The sequence below is a fragment of the Mustela nigripes genome, chromosome 1 (genome assembly GCF_022355385.1).
Source record: "Mustela nigripes isolate SB6536 chromosome 1, MUSNIG.SB6536, whole genome shotgun sequence".
Lineage (NCBI taxonomy): Eukaryota > Metazoa > Chordata > Mammalia > Carnivora > Mustelidae > Mustela > Mustela nigripes.
In genome coordinates, this window is record NC_081557.1 from 52,066,638 (window position 1) to 52,086,047 (window position 19,410).

Sequence of the window (19,410 nt, forward strand, 5' to 3'; positions counted from 1 at the left end):
CTCTGAAGTCAGTTGGGGGACACTGCCCTCTCCTTGTTCTCAAGGGAGTGAGGTAGCAGGATTAATACTTAAATAGAGCCTGGCACATATAAGGGCTCTGTGAAAATGTGCTAGATAAATAAACAATGAACAAATTGAACGAGTTCATGGAACCCAGATTTAGTGAGCCTATGCAACTATGTTGTAGGTGCCATGCTCAGAGCCACCAAAATTAGAGATACAATTAAGTCCTAAGCGGCCACTCACGGAGGGAGCATCTGAGAGAGAAGCCTCTCTGTCTTCTGCCTCTCCAGCTCCAGTTCCTCAGTCCGCTCCTGGATCAGGTCCTCCAGGTTCTGGGAATACTTCTCCAGCATCCACAGCATAGAGTCAGCAACACTGGTCTTCTTGCCTTGATTGATGCTTTTGAACTGAAAATGGAACAAACATCCCAATTCATCCATGAAGGTCAGCGCACTTGCTCTCAGGTTGGAAACCTCAGCCACAGGAATGAAGTAGACACAGTCCCTGCCTGGAGGAGCTCCACTGGTGGGGAGCAGATGTAGAATAGTCAAGGAATGCAGCTCTGGCAAGGAAAAGCACAGACAGCTGGGAGGAAGCGTAAGTTAGTTCCCTATGAGGCAGGTAGTCAGGAAGAAGCCTATGCCCAGCATAGCATTACCTCTCACCCTCGTGCTCTGGTTCTCACAAAAATACTGTAGAAGAGAAATTCTTTGTTCTTCTCAAAGATAAATGGATGGATGGATAGACAGGTGGGTAGATATGATGGATGGAAGGATGGATGGATGGATGGTTAGATAGATGGGTAGATATGATAGATGGATGGATGGATGGATGGATGGATGGATGGATGGATGGATGGATAGTTGGTTGGTTGGATGGATGGATGAATGGATGGATGGATAGTTGGTTGGTTGGATGGATGGATGGACAGATGGTTAAGTAGAAAAGATGTATGTAGATTATTTACATATATAACCATTTGTACCTATTTCTTTCCTTGTTCAAAAAAAAAAAAAAAAACAACTTAAAAAAATGATAAATAGGTAAGGACACTGGGACCAAAGGAGAAAAATACATGCTATTTTGGTCTAGCAAAATGCATGCTAGACGTTGATCCCAATTTTGAATATTAGCTTCCTAGCAACAAAACAAAGAGGGAAACAGAGATTACAAAACCCACAGAGTCCATGAAACAGTGGAGCATTAAATTGGTTGCTCAATAGAAACACAGCTACAGCGAGTTGCTGAACAGAGGGAAATATCCCTCTTAGGTCTTCATAGGAGGACAGTCACATATGGTCATAAATCATATCTTCAATGACTATCTTGCAGGAAATATGGCAGTGTGCTCCCTAAGGAGATTTACTAGAACCTTCCCCAATCCAGTTTGCACCTTTCCAAAGTGCAGTCAGAGAAGAAGCAAATTAATGATGGTCAAAGTGAAGGAGTCCATTGCTGTCTAAGTCCAGCAGCTTACTGTGTGTGCGTGCATGTGTGTGGGTGTGCGTGTGTGGGGGTGTGCATATCCAACTCCATTAATACCACTTCTCTCAACCAAACATCTGTAAAGTGGAGAGTAGCAGCAGTCCCTAACACACACCTATTTTGTATTGCCCATTAAAAGCAGAGGTGTAAGCTTTAAAAAAAAAATTTTTTTTTAGATTTTATTTATTTATTTTCCAGAGATCACAAATAGTCAGAGAGGTATGCAGAGGTGGGGGGAAGCAGGCTCCCTGCTGAGCAGAGAGTCCAAGCGGGGCTCGATCCCAGGACCCTGAGATCATGACCTGAGCCGAAGGCAGAGGCTTAACCACTGAGCCACCCAGGTGCTCCTGTAAGCTTTAAAGGTCAGTCGGGGTGGGCTTGGCAGCTGCTGACCTTGAGACACCAAGGACACAAGGCTGACCAGAAGCTCACCTCCACAAGGAAGGCCCCCATTATACAAATGAAAAAACAAAGGGTCTGAGAGGTAAAATAACTTGCCAAGGATCTCATAATTGTGGAACTGAGATCGTTCATGTGTTCATTTTATCAGCAGCCACCCCACTGGATTATTTTAAAATTTGGGATGTGTTTTCCATTGTTTTCCCTCTGGTTGCCCAGGAACACTATCTTAGGATTTGCAAATAGCAATAATTTTCTTCTTCCTTTCTAATATTCATCTTGTTGTTTAATTGCATTATAGCTGGCACTCCCAGAACAATGTTAAGCGAACATGAACCCAGGGCTTTTGACTTCGAGGTTATCGTTCTTTCTCAACACCTCACTCGCTTTCTTTCTCAGAGAACCACCACGCTCTTAACTTTGTTCTCTCACTTGATGGTCACTCAAGTATGACAAGTCGGGCCAGAGTTAGTCTTTCCAGGCAGCTTTTAGGGAGGTTGAAGCTCAATAGAGCAATCAACTTGGCCAAGGTCAAGGAGGTAAAGTGCTGTGTAGGTGTGAATGCAGGCATTCTGACCCTTAGCCCCCAAACAGCGTGGTAATCCTCACCTTCATGCTCTCTCTCACGTGCCCATCCCTGCCTTCTCTGCCCCAGAGCCCTGGGCAGCATTTGTCTTCCCAGTCACCCACTGCTGGTGACGGTGATCTCTGATCCCTGGATCAATTCCAGGCTGGTGTTAGGAATTGGCTGCTGGTCCTAGTTCTATTACCCGCCCTCACTGTGGTCCCCGAGAGCTCATTTTACTCTGAGACTCAGATTTCTCATCTGTGGAATGGGGACATTACCCCTGATGCCAGAGCTGAGGTGGGGAGAGGATGTGGGAAGTCAGGGGATGTGGAAAGGGCTCTCAGAGGACACCCGTGCATTTCTCCTGTCTGTCTTCCTGGCTCTCGCTCCCTCATCACCTGTCTGGATGCCCGTCTTGCTGGCTGAGCCTCTCCTTGGCGACATGCCACTGCGGCCAGGAAAGTGGGGGTGGAAAGGTGTGACATGAAGCTGTCACCTCAGGTTTGGTGGGTTGGCCCCATGGGAGCCATTAGCCAGCTCAGTCAGGCCCACACAGTCCACCTCTACCCTGCAAACTCGTAGGGACTTGCCTCACCCATCCTGTTGTAGTTCCCGAGGCCCCTCACAAATTCCAGCCCCACCTCTCATTCCCTGAGTCACCTTGGGGAAGCCCCTCACCTCTCAGAGCACTGGCCTGGGGAGCACTGACCTGGGTGTAGATCTGGTCTAGGCTGGGTCTGTCCTCCGGAGCCTCCTCCCAGCACTGCTCCATCAGCTGGATACACTCGGGTGGCCCATGGTCAGGAGACACCAGGGGCCGGCACAAGGGAGGGGGTGACACCACCTTCCTGATGATTTCTGCAATAAACAGCATGTGGATGATAGGTTCAAGGTCCCCAGCAAGGCTTGTGGGAAGGGGTTGGCCTGGGGTTCTGAGATGGAAGGCAGGGGAGGCCTCTGGGGGTACAGGGATCAGGCCCTAAGAGTACTCCTTGGCTCCCCTGCTCTGTACCCCAGGACATGCTGGCCACTGGACCCAGGAGAGTCCAGGATGTGATCAGGGAAAGGGTCTCACGCTAGTAGCTGGAAGGGCGGGTTTTGAATTCTGGGTCTGCTATGACCTCTCTAGAAGATGGTGGAAAAGACCAGAGATTGCTCCAAGCCTCAGTCTTCCCATCTGTGAAATTAGCTTAATAAACTGCCTTCTTGAAAGGGGTGTAGAGGGAAGAGAGCATGGATGTTAGGCGGCCAGCACCTACCAGTCTCTCCCTCACCCCCAAACCCAACTGCTGCTCCCTGCCCGTGATGACCACCCATGTGCTTGAAACCTTGATGCCGTGGTTCTTTCCACCAGCCCAGCCACCTGGAGACTTTCTGGTGCCAGTTCCCCGTGGAAGAACGAGACTGTCTGCTTTCATTATCGTCATCATTATTATTTTCCCAAGACAGCCCCTACCATGATCTTCCTATCCCCACTCCCTGTAATAAAGACCGCCAGTCTAAGTCGAGGTCCAACAGATCAGTTCTAGTTCTGGCTCTGCCACTTGCCATCACTCCGTGCCTCAGTTTCCCCAGATAACAACTGCTTGAAATAGCTCTGCCTCAGAAAGCTGTTGGGAGCACTGGGGGGAGCTGAGAGATCACAAGGGTCCTGGGAAAAAGTGGGGCTAAAATCAGGAAAGGACTTCTAGATCACCCAGGCACATTCTAAGTTATGTCACCTCCCTGAGCCTCAGTTTACTCACATATAAAAAGAGCATGAAACAGTCCAGACTCCTTAGGGCTCTCAGAGGTATAGTCCCCCTGAGGAGGACTGGGATTCCCCTCTCTTGGCCCAGGAACTGGGAGCCCTTGGTGCCCATGAGGAGAAGGTTCTTTCTGGACTTCAATCCCCCCCCCCCCCCTCCTTGTTGGCCCCCTTGCTGGGGAGAGAGCATGAGTCCCTGCCTCGTTGTACAGATAGGGAAACTGAGGCTCCTGGGAGTGAAGTGGCTCCCCTACAGCTACAGGGCTAGTAAAAAGCAAACTCTTGATGTGAGCCTGACCTCTTCCGGCATGATTTTCTTTGCCCAGAGGCTTCCAGCCCGCAGTCCTCAGACTCTTGAGGGCCTCTGGGTACAGGGTCTAGAAAGCTGTACATGCTTACAAAGAAGGGTGCGCATACGGAATCAATAATACACAACACACCCATACAACTCATTTGCAGAAGTCTTTGGATGAGGCTGTGATGAATACATTTCAAAATACAAATGCCTTTCAAAGTGTTGCTGATTTCAGAGCAGATTCTGTCTTCGGGTATTGTCTCAGTCAGTGGATATTAAAAACCAAATAGCAGCATGTGAGGCTCCAAACGTTTTTGCCATTAAAATGGAGTCCTCGGACGTGAACGTGCTGAAAATTACCCCCCAGGCCAGGCCGGGTCCCATGTTCCCTTACCATTCCAGACCTGCTGTCCACACCCAAGGCCTCACCAGGATTTACCAGCCATGCCTAGCTCTGTTGGAATATGCTCCATGGGTGACTCCAGAAGATTTGAGGGCAAAAGCCCTGACCCACTGCTTTCCATTTAGAAGTTCCTTCCCTTCTCTGAGCCTCACTCAGTTTTGCCTGAAGAATGCACTTGCCCTCCCCAACTACGAGCTTGTCCAGGGGAATAATGCACATGACAGAGTTCTGGAAGCTGCTAGTGCCCCCCCCCCCCACACACACATACAGGATCTTGAGAAGATGTTATTTCTAAGAGCAAGGAGGATCTAAATTGGGAAGTCAGGTGAGAATGTGGGTTCTCCCTATCATCATATCCTTAAAACCACTTGGGCAAATATTTATGAAGGGCCTACAAGGTGTCAGGCCCTTTGTCTAAAGAATTTCACTGAACCCTCACAACCACTCTGAGAGGCAGGCAACATGGTCCCCCCATTTTACAGATGACAAAACTGAGGCTTAGAGCCTAAGAGCGATTTACTCAAAGTTATGAAGCAGATTGGCACAGAGCTGGGCTTAGGTCGGTTTCCTCCAGTGCCTGTGCTCTTTGCATTTTTCCTCCCTGAGCCCAGGGAAGTCACCCCCCCACCCCCCCACACACACACTGCCCCAGGAAGTAGCAGGGCCTGGGCTCGCAGCCCAATCCAGTGGTGACCGTCCAAGAGTTCCAGGCCTGGTTCCTTCCCCTAAAACCTCACAGAGTCCAGGCCCGAGGGGCCATGCCCTGGGTGCCAGGCTCACACACTCCAACTGGCTGGTCTCCCCTCTCCTGGTGGGTGAATGTGGAGGGCCGGACTGCTAGGGGTGTTGAACAAATGGCCTGACAAAGGCTCCTCTCCTTCCCACTCCTCCACCTCATAAATTTGGGGCCTGGAATGCTCATTACTCACTGAGCAGGGCTTTGGTGGAGAAAGGAAGGGAGCCAGGCCTTCCGTGAGTTAAAGATTACCCACTGGGGGTGAGAGAGGATGGCAGGGTCGGTTCCATCTCTGTCCTGCCCTGCGGCTGAGATGCCAGGCCATCTGTGGGGACAGGTCCCTGGGACTAGACACAGGCAGCAGGGGGACAGCTAGAAGAATAGCCCAGGATCTGGCTCACGCTGACAGGGAACACAGAAGTGGAAGAAATGATTCTGAAGTTGGACCCTGGCACTGGGGTCAGAGAAGAAAATGTCTAAGACCAGGGGATGATGGGGAAGGTGTGAGTGTGGGTCCTGCACACCTTGAAGGAGATGAGATGCTCTTGAAGGAGCCGCACGTGGGCAGAGAAGCAAGCCCAAATACTGAGCAGCCCAGCCCAGCCACATCTGACATGGGCCAGATGTCTGGCCCATTTTTTTTGTTTCACCCCATTTCAAAGATAAGAAAACTGAGGCTCAGAGAGGGGAGGTGATTTGTGGCAAGTCATGTAGTAAGTAAGTGAAGCAGCTAGGGAAAATTGAGGTCTGTAGAAGCACAAAGTCACCACTAAGCAAGGGGTTGGTTAGAGCATGAGCCCCCAAAGATGCAGCGATGACCCTGGAAGAGGTAGAAAGGGGTGGAGGTTTTCTCCCCAAAATCAGTGTCTTCAGCCCTGGAGCTGGTCACTGCCGTTTTCGGCAGAGCTGCCAAAGGCTGCCTGCCTTAAGACAAAGAAACTCAATTCTCACTGTCAAACCAGGCAAGCATGTCTGTGTGGTTATTCCCAGGGCTGGATTTCCTGATGGCCACTGGGCTCCCCAACACCATGGGGACCCCAGCCAGGGGAAGGCCATGGAAGGAAAACAGGGATGCTGTACCTTCTGCAGAGAGGCCCGAGGAGCTGTATGGTGGGCCTCGAGTCAGCACCTCCTGCAGGACGATGCCAATGCTGAAGATGTCTGCTTTGAGGGTGCCCCGCCCAGGCGCCCCTGGCGCCCGCAGCAGCTCCGGAGCTGTCCACAGCAACTCTGCAGTCACAGGGCAGGGCCACACTGTCCTCACCCACTGACCTCCAACCTGGGCAGGGATGGGTGGGCACTTGACACATATGGTGTCCTTGCCCAGGAGGATGTGGGTGCTTCTGTTCTCCCCATTCCCAGGCAAGGAGCCTAGGGCAACTCAAGGTCATACCAGGGGAAGTGCTGGAAGGTTGGACATTTTCCCACCCCCACACCTGCCCCATAAGCATCCGATGGAAACAGAGACCCCAGAACCTACTGGTGGCCCCTGCCTACCCGCAAGCTGACCTTCTGGGGCTGGCCGGGGCCGGGGAACCCGCTGAACATCCAGGAGCTCCGCATAACCATGGTCAGTAACCTTGAGAACAAAGCGTCCATCCACCACACAGTTGCGGGACTTGAGGCGGCCGTGGGGGAAATGCCGATGGTGCAGATAGCGCATACCCTAGTTGGACGTAACGGTTGTCCGGTAGGCCTGTGATGAATGGAAGGGGCCCCTGGTCCTCTCCGAATCCCACAGACCCTAGAAACCCTTCCTGCCTCTTCTCACTGTTTCCCACACTGTTCAAGTTTTTCTTAGACAAAGTGGAAAGAGACCAGGTCTTGGAAATCTGAGCATCCCTTATTTCCTTGCCCTCTGCATGGCCCCCCAGCTCCAAACCCAGGGAGGGTTCTCACACGGATCAAATCCAGCAGCAGAGAGGCCTTAAATGTCCAGTCCAGCCGCAGAGCCTCATTCCGCAGCAGGTCCTCCAAGCTGCCCCGGGCACAGTGCTCTAGCACTAGAGCGCTGACCCCAGGGGCCACAAAGACGCCCAGACAAGCAGCCACATTCTCATGCCGCAGCTCCCGCATCTGTTGGGGCAAAGGGCACAGTACCAGCCCCCAAGTGCTTGTCAAAGGCTGGACCAGGTACAGTCCACATTTGGGCTTCCAGTATTTAGCACCCAGCACAGGGCAGAACACAGAGAGGCACCAGAAATGTTGGATGGATGGATAGATGGATGGATATGTGGATGGATGGATGGATGGATGGATGGATGATGGATGGATGATGGATGGACAAATGGATGGTTGGATGAATGGATGGTCGGATGGATGGATGGATGCATGGATGCATGATGGAAGATGGATGGATAGATGGATGATGGAGAGGTGGATGGGTGAATGATGGATGGATGATGGATGGATGGATGGATGGATAGATGGATGGATGGATAGACACATGGATGGATCAAGGAAGATGGATGGATAGATGGATGACGGATAGGTGGATGGATAATGGATGGATGGGTGGATGGATGGACAGATGATGGTTCAGTGAACGAGCAGATGAAAAGCCAAGTGGAAACATCATGGGTAAATAAGTCTTACCTTTCTCAGGAGGCTGAGGCAGCTGGGCCGCAGCTCAGGGCCAGTGCCCGTTTCAAACCTCTTTAGCCACACCCACTCTCCCTGTTTGACGAAGAACAAGAGTTCACTGCTGCTGGTCCCCAGCTTTGTGACCTTGGGTAAATCTCTCCATGTCTATTGGCCTTGCTTCTTCCCCATAAATTTATTCTTTTCTGCGTGCTCCAAGCCAGGCAGAGTATGGCTGGTGGAAACCGAGGCTAGACTTTCACTTTGGTGGGCAAAGCCAAGGGCCAGGCTTTGGCTGACAGACCTGAGTTCAGTCCTAACCCTGCCACTGTCTAGTTCTGTGAACTTGGATGTGTGACTTTGGTTCTCTGAGCCTCATGTTACCCACTGGGGGTGGGAGAGGATGGCAGGTTCAGTTCCATCTCTGCCCTACCCTGCAGCTAAGATGCCAGGCCATCTGTGAGGACAGATGAGGGACACCTCAGAGGCTAACAATTGGTGTATATAAAGCATGTTAGTTCCCAATCTCAAGGTTAGCTTTACTCTACAGACCTCAGGTACCCACAACACCCCAAAGCTTGCAAAGTGAGTAGGGTGGGAGGTGCTTGACCCAGGGTCTGTAGGAGAGGGGAGGATGGAAGAGAAGGAAGCTTTGGCCCAGGGCTCTGTCCTCGCCTTGGCCTTGCCCAGAGCTGGCTGCAGCCTTGGCCCTTTGTCCTCTGTCATTGATGGGCTTCTGCCTCCTTAGCCTCACATGGCCCATCAGTTAACTCAAAGGAGCAGACAAAACATGCTGTGTACATCATTAAAGCCTCCTTTTAGCATAAAAGAAAAAAGGCGGGATTCTGCTGGAGAGAAGGTGGAAAAGAAGGAGCGTGAGCCTCATGTCACTCATTAGCCCAGCTCTTCGACCCTGAGTCACAGAATATGAGGATGGGAGCACCAGTGAATTGTCGATCTTGAAAACCCAGCTGCTGAGAAGCCACAGTGTCCTCAGCAACTTTAGAATCCTGCTGGTCTAATCTTTGACTTCGCAGCCTTCCTATCGGCTGGTGGCGAGGCTCTGCCTAGAGGCAGAGTCTGGGGCTGGGTGCTGGCCCACACCTCTGGACCTCAGGGACCTGGAATCTCACAGTCCCTTGCTGAAAGAGGCAGGAGGGTGACCCAGGCTGGCCCCATGAGAGAAACCCTGGGGTGGGCCCATGTCCGGAGTGCTCAGGCCCACGTGGCCAGGATCTGGATACTTCCCAAGGTCCAGTCACAAACCATGTAAACTGGGAGCTGGGAGACTTGCTTTTCACTCCTACCATGCCACTGATTTTCTGTAGGACCCAGGAAAGTCACTTGTCTTCTTCAAGCCTCAGTTTCCCGTTCCATAATGGACTAGGGCATACCAAGCCCCAAGAGGCTGTGGGTGCCCTCTCCTTCTCCCAGACTCCAGCTCCTCAGGCCTGGACGTTGGGGTGACAGAAGCCCTCACCTGGTAAACGGCCACACTGCTGGGTTCCTGGGGGGCTGGCAGGCTCCTCGCTGACCCCTGGGCCACCGACCTCAGGCTTCCGCCGTCCACCGCACTCCTTGATTCACTCAGGCTGTCCACGTTCAGCCTCTGCAGGGAGCAGGCATGGGCAAAGGCCTGGGCCAGACTTCCATCAGTGGCTTGCCCACCCAGCCCGGGGCCTGCCCCACCTACCCGTCTGCTCGGGGGCCGATGGATGAAGGTGAGCTCCTGGGCTGTCAGCAGGATCCGGTGGGGGCCCCGCACAAGCTGCAGCTGTTGGATGCCCAATCTGGAGGCCAGAGAAAGCGCAGGGTGGACAAATGATACACATGTCACTCCCAATTTGATCCAGCCCCCTTGGACCTGCACTGCCAAGGAGCCCTCTCCCCAGCAGCCCCCGCTGGGCTGGGAGGGCACCGCTGAGCACTTCCTCCTAAAGAGGCCCTCAGCCCCAGCTCAGGGTTCGCCCCCTGGCCTAGTATGCCTGCTGGTCCCTAGTTCACAAGTTCCAAATTGCCTGGAGGCTTTCTGGGGTGATCAGAGCCTAGGGTGAGGGCTGGGGTGTGGAGCCCTAGCCCTCCTAGGTATGGCTAAGGCTCAGGGAGCACAGAGAACTTCAGACCCAGGAAGAATTGTCTTTAACGCTGAAGGGCCCAGGGAGCCATCCTGGTCAAGCCCTCATTGTCCATGTTCATAGCCTGAAGCTCAGCAAGGTACAGTCCTGGGGGAAGTCCCAGGCTTCTTCCCCAGCTTTCAAATGGACATTTCGGGAGGCACCCCAGCCTTGACAGGGTGCTGACCAAGGTTCTAGGACAGACAGGAGTTCTGGGTGGTCCTGAGGTCCTAGGAGGATAGGAACGTTTCCTGCGGATGGCCAGAACTGTGCCTAAGGAAGAGACACCTTGAGGGGGTGGGGGGGGCACCAAGGGGTGGAGTGAGGCTCCAGGGTAGACAGAGTCTTACCTGATGAGACACGTGAGGGCCCCGCCAGCCAGGACCAGGAGACAGGCCAGGGCAAAAGCCAGGAGGCTGCCAGGGGACTGCGCATCTGTTGGGGTAGCAGGGCACATGTGAGTCCTAACAGTAACAACAGCGAAAGGAGAGTGGCCCCTTTCCCCCCCAGCTCCTGAGCCTCCCCCTTGACCTTTCTGGGAAATGGAAACACAAACCCCACCCCAGGCGCTCCCCAGGGGAAGAGACTCAGAATGGCCTCCAAGTGGGAATGTCCTATCTGTGCGCTGGTCATCACACACAAATACTGATTCCTAGTGTTTTCTGTCCGGGTTCTTGGGCTCCCTGTACCCAGGTCCCCATGGACCCTGCTCAGATCCGATTATAGTCCTGATCATACTATGGTCTCTTGTCTCCTGGCATATTAGGTCCCTTCCCACTAGACAGAGTAGCTGGGTAGGAGGACCTGTGTCTTACTCATCTCACTGTCCCTGGCACTCAACACAGGGCCTGGATGGGGCTGCATACAAATTTTGTACCCCTCTCAATTGCTGTCTTACTTCTTACATTACCCTCTGGGATGGGCCACTCACTACCTGTTCTGGCCGCCGGTCTTATTGTCCTTCACTCTGACTGTTAGGAGAGCCCTCCTTAGGCTGAATCCAAATCTTCAGCCCTCATGTCAGGAGTTAGATATAAAGAGGCTGCTAAGGATCACTGGGCAAGGTTGGAAGGGCTATCTTGGGCAACCCTGGCATCAGCTTAGACTGGCAAGGAGGCTAAATGCCCAGCGCCGTTCTGGAGAAAGGACATTGGCCTCTGCTGCCACAGGAAGGGGCCGTCCCTTCCTCCTTCCTTGCCTCCTCCCTTCCTTCACTCACTGGAGGATGAGCACGGCTGTCTGCCCCCTGCAGAGGTCCCCAGTCTGAGTTAAGTCTGACATAATAACAGCAGCAAATAGCTTGCAAGGCAATTACACTATTGTATTGCATTCAGCAACTATTCTGAGACTATTCTGTAGCTCAGTTCGGTTATTCTGCACAGTGACTTCTGGAAGCAGGGATGGTCATGACCACAGCTTAGTAGGAGAGAAAACAGAGAGAAAGAATGGTCTGTGAGTAGCAGAGCCCAGGTTCAAAGCCAGGCAGTTTTGCTCTGGCATCTGGCCTCCCAACCACAGCTTCAACCTGACTCCCTCCCAGGCTCCCAGGGGCTGAGCTCTGAGTCTGAATCTGGAGGCAATGAGGGAGCAGGCATAGAGCCTGCAGCAGAAAAGCGTTCCAGGCCTAGGGGGCGGCAAGTGCCAAGTTTCTGAAGCAGGAGCAGAGGCGTGTGATCAAGGGAGGGCAGGGCAAAGGAGGAGGAAGGCAGGCCAAGGAGCTGAGGGGACCAGGGTGCTGTGAAGTCCAAGGCCAGGATTCCAACGACGTGACTCCGGTTAAGGCCAAGTTCTGCAGGTTCGGCTGGGGGCATGCCAGATCTGATCACGTTTCCAAAGGATCCTCCAGCCTGCCGGGTTGTACGAGGACAAGGGGGGAAGCAGGGTAGCAACGCAATGAGAGATGATGAGGGCCTGGGCCGGGCAGGGCCAGGGAGGGATGAACCGCTCTGCTTCTGGGCCACTTCTAAAGATGGACACCCGAGGGTTTGCTGACCGATCAGATGTGGGGTGTGAGGTTAGAGGTTCCTGCGCCTCTGGGAGGTTGGGGGGCCGTGACCTGCAATGGGGAAGATGATGGGAGGCAGGTTGGGGGCCAGATCAGGAGTTCAGGTTCAGAATACACCAAGTCTGAGATGCCAACTAGACCTCCAGGTAGCATCTTACTGGACATGTCCAGTAGGAGGTGGGACATATACAGAGTTTGGGAGTCAACAAGTCTGTAGAGGTCAATCTGGGGGCCACAAGAATGGGTGAGATGCCAAGGGAGTGAGCGCAGAGGGAACACAGAAAGGCTCAAAGCACCGAGCCCACAGGTGTCGGTGGTAATAGGCCAGCTCTGCAGAAGAACAGAAAAGGTGACCAAGAAGTAGCACGAGCCAGGGAACCTGGAGAGTGATGGAGCAGTGGGGAGGAGGGAGAGGGGCTGACACGCCCTGGCCCAGCAAGGCACAGACTGACAACTAGCCCTGGGTCTCAGCCCTGCAGAAGCCATTGGTAGCCTCAGTATGACTGCTTCTGTTACAAGAGGGTACAAGAGGGGTGGAGAGAGTCAGTGGAGAGAATTCAAGAGAAGAGGGGAAGTGACATTTAGTTCACTTAGCATGGGTGCCATTTCAAGGAATCTTATTGCCAAAGAGAGTCAAGGAAGGCAGCGGAGCCTGAAAGGAGGGGTGAATGAATGAATGGCTCTCTAAGGTTAACATTTCAAGACAGATAATCAGAGAAAACAAAGAACATGGCACGTCCTCTTGCCAACAAGACCCCTGAGACTCAGGCGGTGGAGAAGCCAACAGTGGATGGGACAAGTCCAGCCAGTCCTAGGGTTCCTAGATGCCCCCTGGGGGAGTAGTTTTCACTGAGGATCTGCGACCACGTAGCCCCTTCCCATCTCCTCAAAGCACAAGCCCTGCTCCTAGGCTCTGCCTTGCCCATCATGCAAGGACAAGCAGTGGAGGGTGCTAGGTCTTTGTTCCTATTTCTACACAAGACATGGAGAACAAGAGAGGGTGTTTAACTTGCCCAAGTTCATATAGCTAGTCAGCAGCAGCCCTGAACACATTTGCCCCAAAGCCCCTGCATCTAGTTTCTCCATCCATGATGCCTGATTTGTTGTATTAGAGATGATCATGACAATCCTGGGCTAGAGAGTGAGCTGTCATTTTTGGATTCCTGGGAGAAGACCCATCCCTTGGCCGGTGCTGCTGTTCAGGCCCCCACCACTACCCCCTCGGAGCCCTGACTCAGAGCACCTGCCCCTCCCCTGCTCCCTTTATCAGAGAGCTTCGTCACGGTTGCTGGCCATGGGCAGGAGTCTTCTCTGCCGTCGCACCCTCGGTTCTCGGCACTGAGCATAGGACACAGCGGGTGCTGAATAAATGTTGGCTGATTGATTGGTTGAATGAATGAATTGAAACCTGTTAGATGGTGAGGTCTGTGAGCCAGGGCTGATGGAGCCCAAAGGAGAGAGATCCCCCTTCATCAGCCCCTGGCTTCCCCGCTCACAGCTCTGATCACACTGTGCTGTGTACTTTTCAGCTATCTCCATCTCTGCCACCAGACTGAAGCCCCTGAAAAGCAGGCCCTGGAGCTGGTCTTCAAGCACATCAGCTCTACAAGAACAGGGACATCATTTAGTTCACTCCTCTATCCCTGGGGCTGGGCATAGTGCCTGACACGTGGGAGGTCCTCCAGCAGCATTTGTGGAAGAGAAGGGGCAAAGAAGCAATTGGATGAAGGCAGCTTCATGAGCTACCTGCTAGTCTGGGGGATGGATGACACCAGTCCTCTCCAGCGTGGGACACACACCCTTTGAACATAAAGATACTGTGGGGATCACAGAGGAGAGGCCCCAGCCCTGACAGATAAGACAGGTGAGATTTAACCTGGCAAGGTGGCAAGCACTCCAGGAAGGAAAAAAAATGCATTGAACAGATGGACAGATGGATGGCTGGATGGATGGATGGATGGACAGATGGATGGATGGATGGATGGATGGATGGATGGATGGTTGGATGGATGGAAGAATGGATAGATGGATAGATGGATGGATGGATGTTTGGATGGATGGATGGATGGACAGATGGATGGTTGGATGGATGGACGGACAGACGGACGGATGGATGGATGGATGGGTGATGAATTACCTCTCACACATAGCATATCGGGGTCAAACCAGCAGCTGGAGTCACGTGCTGGAGGGGCCCCTCCTGGGAAGTGTATGGCCCTGTCCAGGGGCTGCACTCGCCATGTGCCTGTGTCCAGAATGTGGGTGGGGACCAGCTGGCTTCTCCGACCATCTGTGTCCAAAATGACATACTGAACCAGCCTTCTGCCCTTCTCATCCGTCCGGATCCTCTGGCTAAAGCCAGCCACGTTCAGATCCCCTGTATGGTCCCCCAGGTGGGCCCCAGAGAGCCCGGACCCATGGCTCTGAGAGCGGTTCAGGGCATGGATCAGCAGGACAACCGCATCATAGATGGTCCCAAACAGAGGGGACACCTGTGGAAGAGAAGGTCCCTCAACCACATAACCCCATGACACAGACTCCCAGACATCTCTAAGCCCTGCCAGCCACAATCTTGTGGATTATCACCCTGCCCCCCACACAGCCCTCTCTGTGGTCCCACTGGGATTTTAGTCCCTGCTCAGCCGTTTGACAGTCTCCATGGCCACCACCAACTCTGACATCTCACAGGCACCTCCAATCTGCCCGGTACGTCCAAAACGGAACTCCTGTTCTTCAAGGTTTCTGTCTGGTTCTGCGACACAAACATTCCTCCCACAATCTGGGAAATGAAACGACCACCTGCCTGCTGTCTCCAGTCTAGATCTGATTCCCGACTCCTCTCTTTCTCTCTTCCAGTTCGTCACTGAATCTCTTTGGTTCTATTTCAGAACTTACTCCCAGCTCAACTGACTCCTCACCTGCTCTGCTCCTGCCATCTGGGTCCAAGCCCCCTCACCCTCACCTGGCCTACACAGGAGCCTCCTAAAAGGCCCCCTTGCTTCATCTGGGTCTCTTCAGGCCACTCTTACAACCAAAGCAATTTTTTGTGAAAAACCATAAATCAAGGGACACCTGGGTGGGGCAGTCGTTGGACGGCCAACTCTTGGTTTCAGATCTTGGGGTCATGGGATCGAGCCCCGGGTCGGGCTATGGCTCAGCACAGAGCCCGCCCAGATTCTCTCTCCCTCTGCCCCTCCTGCTTGTTCTCTCTCTCTCTCTCTCTCTCTTGCTCTTTCTCTCTCTCACAAACAAATCTTAAAAAACAAAAACAAAAACAAAAAAACCTATGAATCAAATTATTTCTTACTTAAAACCTGCTGGTGTCTTCCCATTTCCCTTATAAGTTGAGACTCCTTGACCGGCATAAAATGCCCCACCTGGCCATGCCCCAAGCTTATCTCAGACTCCTGTTCCCATGTGACATGACAGTCCAGCCTGTCCACGCCCTCTGCCTGTTCCTCTAGCCTCCAAAGCTCACTCTGCCTCCGGGCCTTTACACCTGACACTGCCCCCGCCTGGGTGCTCCTCGCCCAGATCTGCATCCTGGCTGCCTCCTTCCCATTCAAGACTCCGATCAAGGGCTAACTCCTCACAGTGTGCTCCCCTGCTTGTCCTAACTCCTGTTACCCTCTTCTCCATCCCGGCCACTCTCTGTCACTTTATCCTGTTTCTGTTTTTTTTTCTTGGCAACATTATCACGATTTGAATTCAGTTGTATGGTTGCTTGGCTATTATCTGTCTTGCCCTAATGGAAGCTGCCTGAACGCCAGGTCTGCCTTATCCATCGCTGTGTCCCTGACGCCTGGCCCAGGGGCAGAGCAGAAGGACCCCATTCACAATTATCAGATGAATGGCTCCTGTTAAGGCCCTCCATCAGCCTCTACATTCCTGTCACCACCTCCAGACCCTGTTGTCTTCTTGTCACCAAGAAACAGACATCCCAAGGGGGACTCAAGCAGCGGAGTTCTTGTATGCCAAAGCCGAGCCAGCACTCACGCTCCCAGCTCTGCTGGCCCCCCTCAGATTCACAGCAGAGACTCCAGAAAACATTCCCATTCTCCCACACCCCGGCATCTCGCCTGCTGATCTGCACAACGTGCTAGGCGATGCAGAGGAAGAAGAGGGAGAATGTCTGTGAGAGGAAGAGCAGCTGGGCCAGAAAGGAAAATTGTAGGCACTGAGCTGGAGATAGAAAAATAGAAGCAAAAAGTCACAGGAGAGGGAGAATTGAGGAAGCAGGCCAAGAGAGTCTAATAGACACCCACACACAAGCAAGCACATGCACACACATGCACAGACACACACACAGACAACAGAGAGACAGAGAAAACTGGAGATGGCACGAGTGCACCTAGGGACTAGGCAGGGACACTTTGTCCAGTAAGGGACAGGTCATGTGGGGCTGAATCGGGCAGGCGGCTGGAGGACCAAGACCAGGAAGGCCTAGAGTGCACGAAGAGTGCACATACCCGCCCACAGCCCCGCACTCCGGGCCCTGTGAGGGCTTGGACAGACCCACCTGCTCTGGTTCCAAGTGCGTGGCCGCCTCTCCACTGGCCAAGGCAGCTTCAAAGGACTTGTCTGTGAGGCCAGACTCCAGGCTGACGGTGAGCACGGCGTCATAGACCTCCCGCAGGGGCCCGCTGTCGCTGAGGGCCAGGTAGGAGTGGTTGCGGTAGGGCAAGGCGAACAACATGGTATCGTAGGGCAGGAAGACCAGCCTTCCGTCTGCCAGGCCCCGGGCCCATGCTCGGCTCAGCAGGGCGGTCTGCTCCAGGCCCCCCAGGAGCGCCGAGTGCATACACAGCACCACAACTGGAGGCAGGGGGCGGGAGGGAGTAGTGATAGGCTTGCCTCTGCAGGCCTTCCCCGCAGCCCAGGGTCTGTGGCCCTAGAGAGCTGCTCTGAGCAATCAGGTCTGATCCCTACTGGGAGCACATTCCTCTTTGCCTTCACAAAGGAGATAGGACCTTGGCATCCAGGTTTGTCCCCAGGCCTCCAGGACAGAAGGGAGCCCTTGCCCAAGGCAAGTGTCTCACACACCTACCCAAGGTAAGTGGTCCCCTGTATATTTCCTCTCTTCTCCACTTGGGTCCCTGACCAGGGCTAGAACCTCAGCCAACAAAGGGCCACCCACTCAGGTTGCTGCAACAATCCCCTTTCTCTAGAAAATCCATGAAAACAGAGCCAATTAGGAAGGCTGGGGGTCTCCCTGCTGGCGTCTGAGGCCCTCTGGTCATGTGGAAGTCAGAGCCTAGAGTCCTGGGCTCTGCTGAGCCCCTGGGCGGCCATGCTGTGTGGGCCATGGGGCACAAGCCACCTGCGCCCTGCCCCAGCAGAGTGGGGAGGACGCTCAGAGACTCACTCAGTAGGCCCAGGAAGAAATAGAACCAGGGATTCCTTTGCCCCATCTCTTTGGCCCTGTGTTTACTCTGGCTTCACACAAAAAAACCCTTTGTGTGATAAGTTGGGGGTGCTGCTCTGCAGTTGCCCACAGGGGAAAGCTGATACCCACAACTTGGGAGGAAGCATGCACTGGGCTGGAGAGGGTGTAGTAGCTTCATGTGGCTGATGAGGACACCGTAGCACAGAGAGGTTTAGTGAGTTGCCTGAGGTCACACAGCTCGTAAGAGGTGGGGCCAGCAGAGAGATTCTGGCAATCTGACCCCAAAGAATGTGCCCTGAACCCCTCTGCCTTCTGGCTCCTGAAAGCCGGTGATTTGGTTGGAACTCAAAACTTGGCAACAAGGGTGGAGAAGGAGTCTAATGACATGGCCCCCACCACTGCCACTGTGTTCAGGCCATGCACAATGGAGCTGTCCATTCTCCTAGTCCCATCGTCCCGTTACTCCATTCCCTTGCACTGGAACACCTTCCTCCTCATTGCCGCCTTCCCTTCACTTCCTCTCAGGCCCAGTCCTGGTGTCACCTCCTCTGGGAAGCCCTCCCCAGCCCCAAACAAAGCACCTCCTACCAGACCATAGCTCCTCACTGCTGGGGCCTGGGTGCTCTCTCCCCACCACTGCACCCCGCCCCCCATCCCCCAAGCCCCGCCAGGCTCTGGTCCAGGGCAGCGCTTGGTGACTCTTGGCTGAATGACGTATTTTCAGAGCGCTCAGCCCCAAGCAGCTGCTGCTCATGATGTCATGAGGCTGTAATGATCCCCATTTCACCCACTGGAAAACTGGGGCTCAGAGAAGTGAGGTCCTGCTCCTAATGGGCAGTGGGCACCCCGGGGCCAGATCTTGCTGTCCACCTGGCGTGAACTCTCAGAGCGGCCACATGAGCTGGTAGGCTGCCCACCCTCCCCCCTCAGGCGTGGGCTGCAGTTCCCTCAGGTGGGGGGCGGCAGTCACGAGTCTCTGAGAAAACAACACTTTCCCCTGCTGCCTGCAAAACATTCTCATACTTGCCACCTTTCTGCCATTCTCATTTCTCTCTTGTACTCAGTTCCGCTCTTCTCTCTTTCTGTTCCCTTCTTTCTTTCTTTTTTTGTACTGTTCGTCTTGATTCGCTAGTTTCTTGACACCCCACCCCCACGATGGGCCACACGCCACAGTTTGAAATAACCCCAATCTGGATTAACTTTGAAGTCCCTTCAATTTTCCAGGTGCCGCCTCTGCCCCACAGTCTACGCACCATACCTCTCTACCTGACTACTTCCTGAAACACAGGCATCTGCCACCTCCCCCAAGAAGCTTCAGACCCACAGGGCCCAGCCCCAACTCTCCTCTGATTTTCCAAGCTTCTGTTCCCTCAGATGGTCTTGAACTCTCTGTCATAATCCCAGGCTTATATACCTGTCTCTCCATCACATAGTCATGTCCGGAGCTCCCTGTCTGTCCTGTTCCCCTACGTGACCTAGCACTCAGCACAACAGGGGCTTGAGAAAGGCAAGAAGTGACTGTCTCAGTCGGGGAAGCATGTGCCTCTTGATCTCAGGGCTATAAGTTCAAGCCCCACTTTGGGTGTAGAGGTCACTTAAAAATAAAATCTTAAAAAAAAAAAAAAGTGATTCTGACTCTAGCTGCCTCCCTGGCTCAAGTACTGCTACCCTCTCATTTCCTTCAGGGTA

At 53.4% G+C, this 19,410-nt stretch overlaps 1 protein-coding gene across 1 annotated transcript in view; it reads right to left on the reverse strand.

Annotated features, from left to right (window-relative positions):
• LOC132017563 (guanylate cyclase D-like) overlaps positions 1–19,410 on the reverse strand; it is a 34,701-nt gene that overhangs the window by 14,320 nt on the left and 971 nt on the right. The window contains exons 2-12 of the mRNA XM_059399387.1: positions 16,855–17,150; positions 14,473–14,827; positions 10,681–10,765; positions 9,910–10,006; positions 9,697–9,825; positions 8,232–8,312; positions 7,536–7,712; positions 7,146–7,302; positions 6,717–6,866; positions 3,165–3,313; positions 247–410 (exon numbers count right to left, since the gene is read on the reverse strand). Of these exons, the coding sequence (XP_059255370.1) occupies positions 247–410; positions 3,165–3,313; positions 6,717–6,866; positions 7,146–7,302; positions 7,536–7,712; positions 8,232–8,312; positions 9,697–9,825; positions 9,910–10,006; positions 10,681–10,765; positions 14,473–14,827; positions 16,855–17,150 (1,840 nt within the window). The remainder of the gene's footprint in view (positions 1–246; positions 411–3,164; positions 3,314–6,716; positions 6,867–7,145; positions 7,303–7,535; positions 7,713–8,231; positions 8,313–9,696; positions 9,826–9,909; positions 10,007–10,680; positions 10,766–14,472; positions 14,828–16,854; positions 17,151–19,410) is intronic.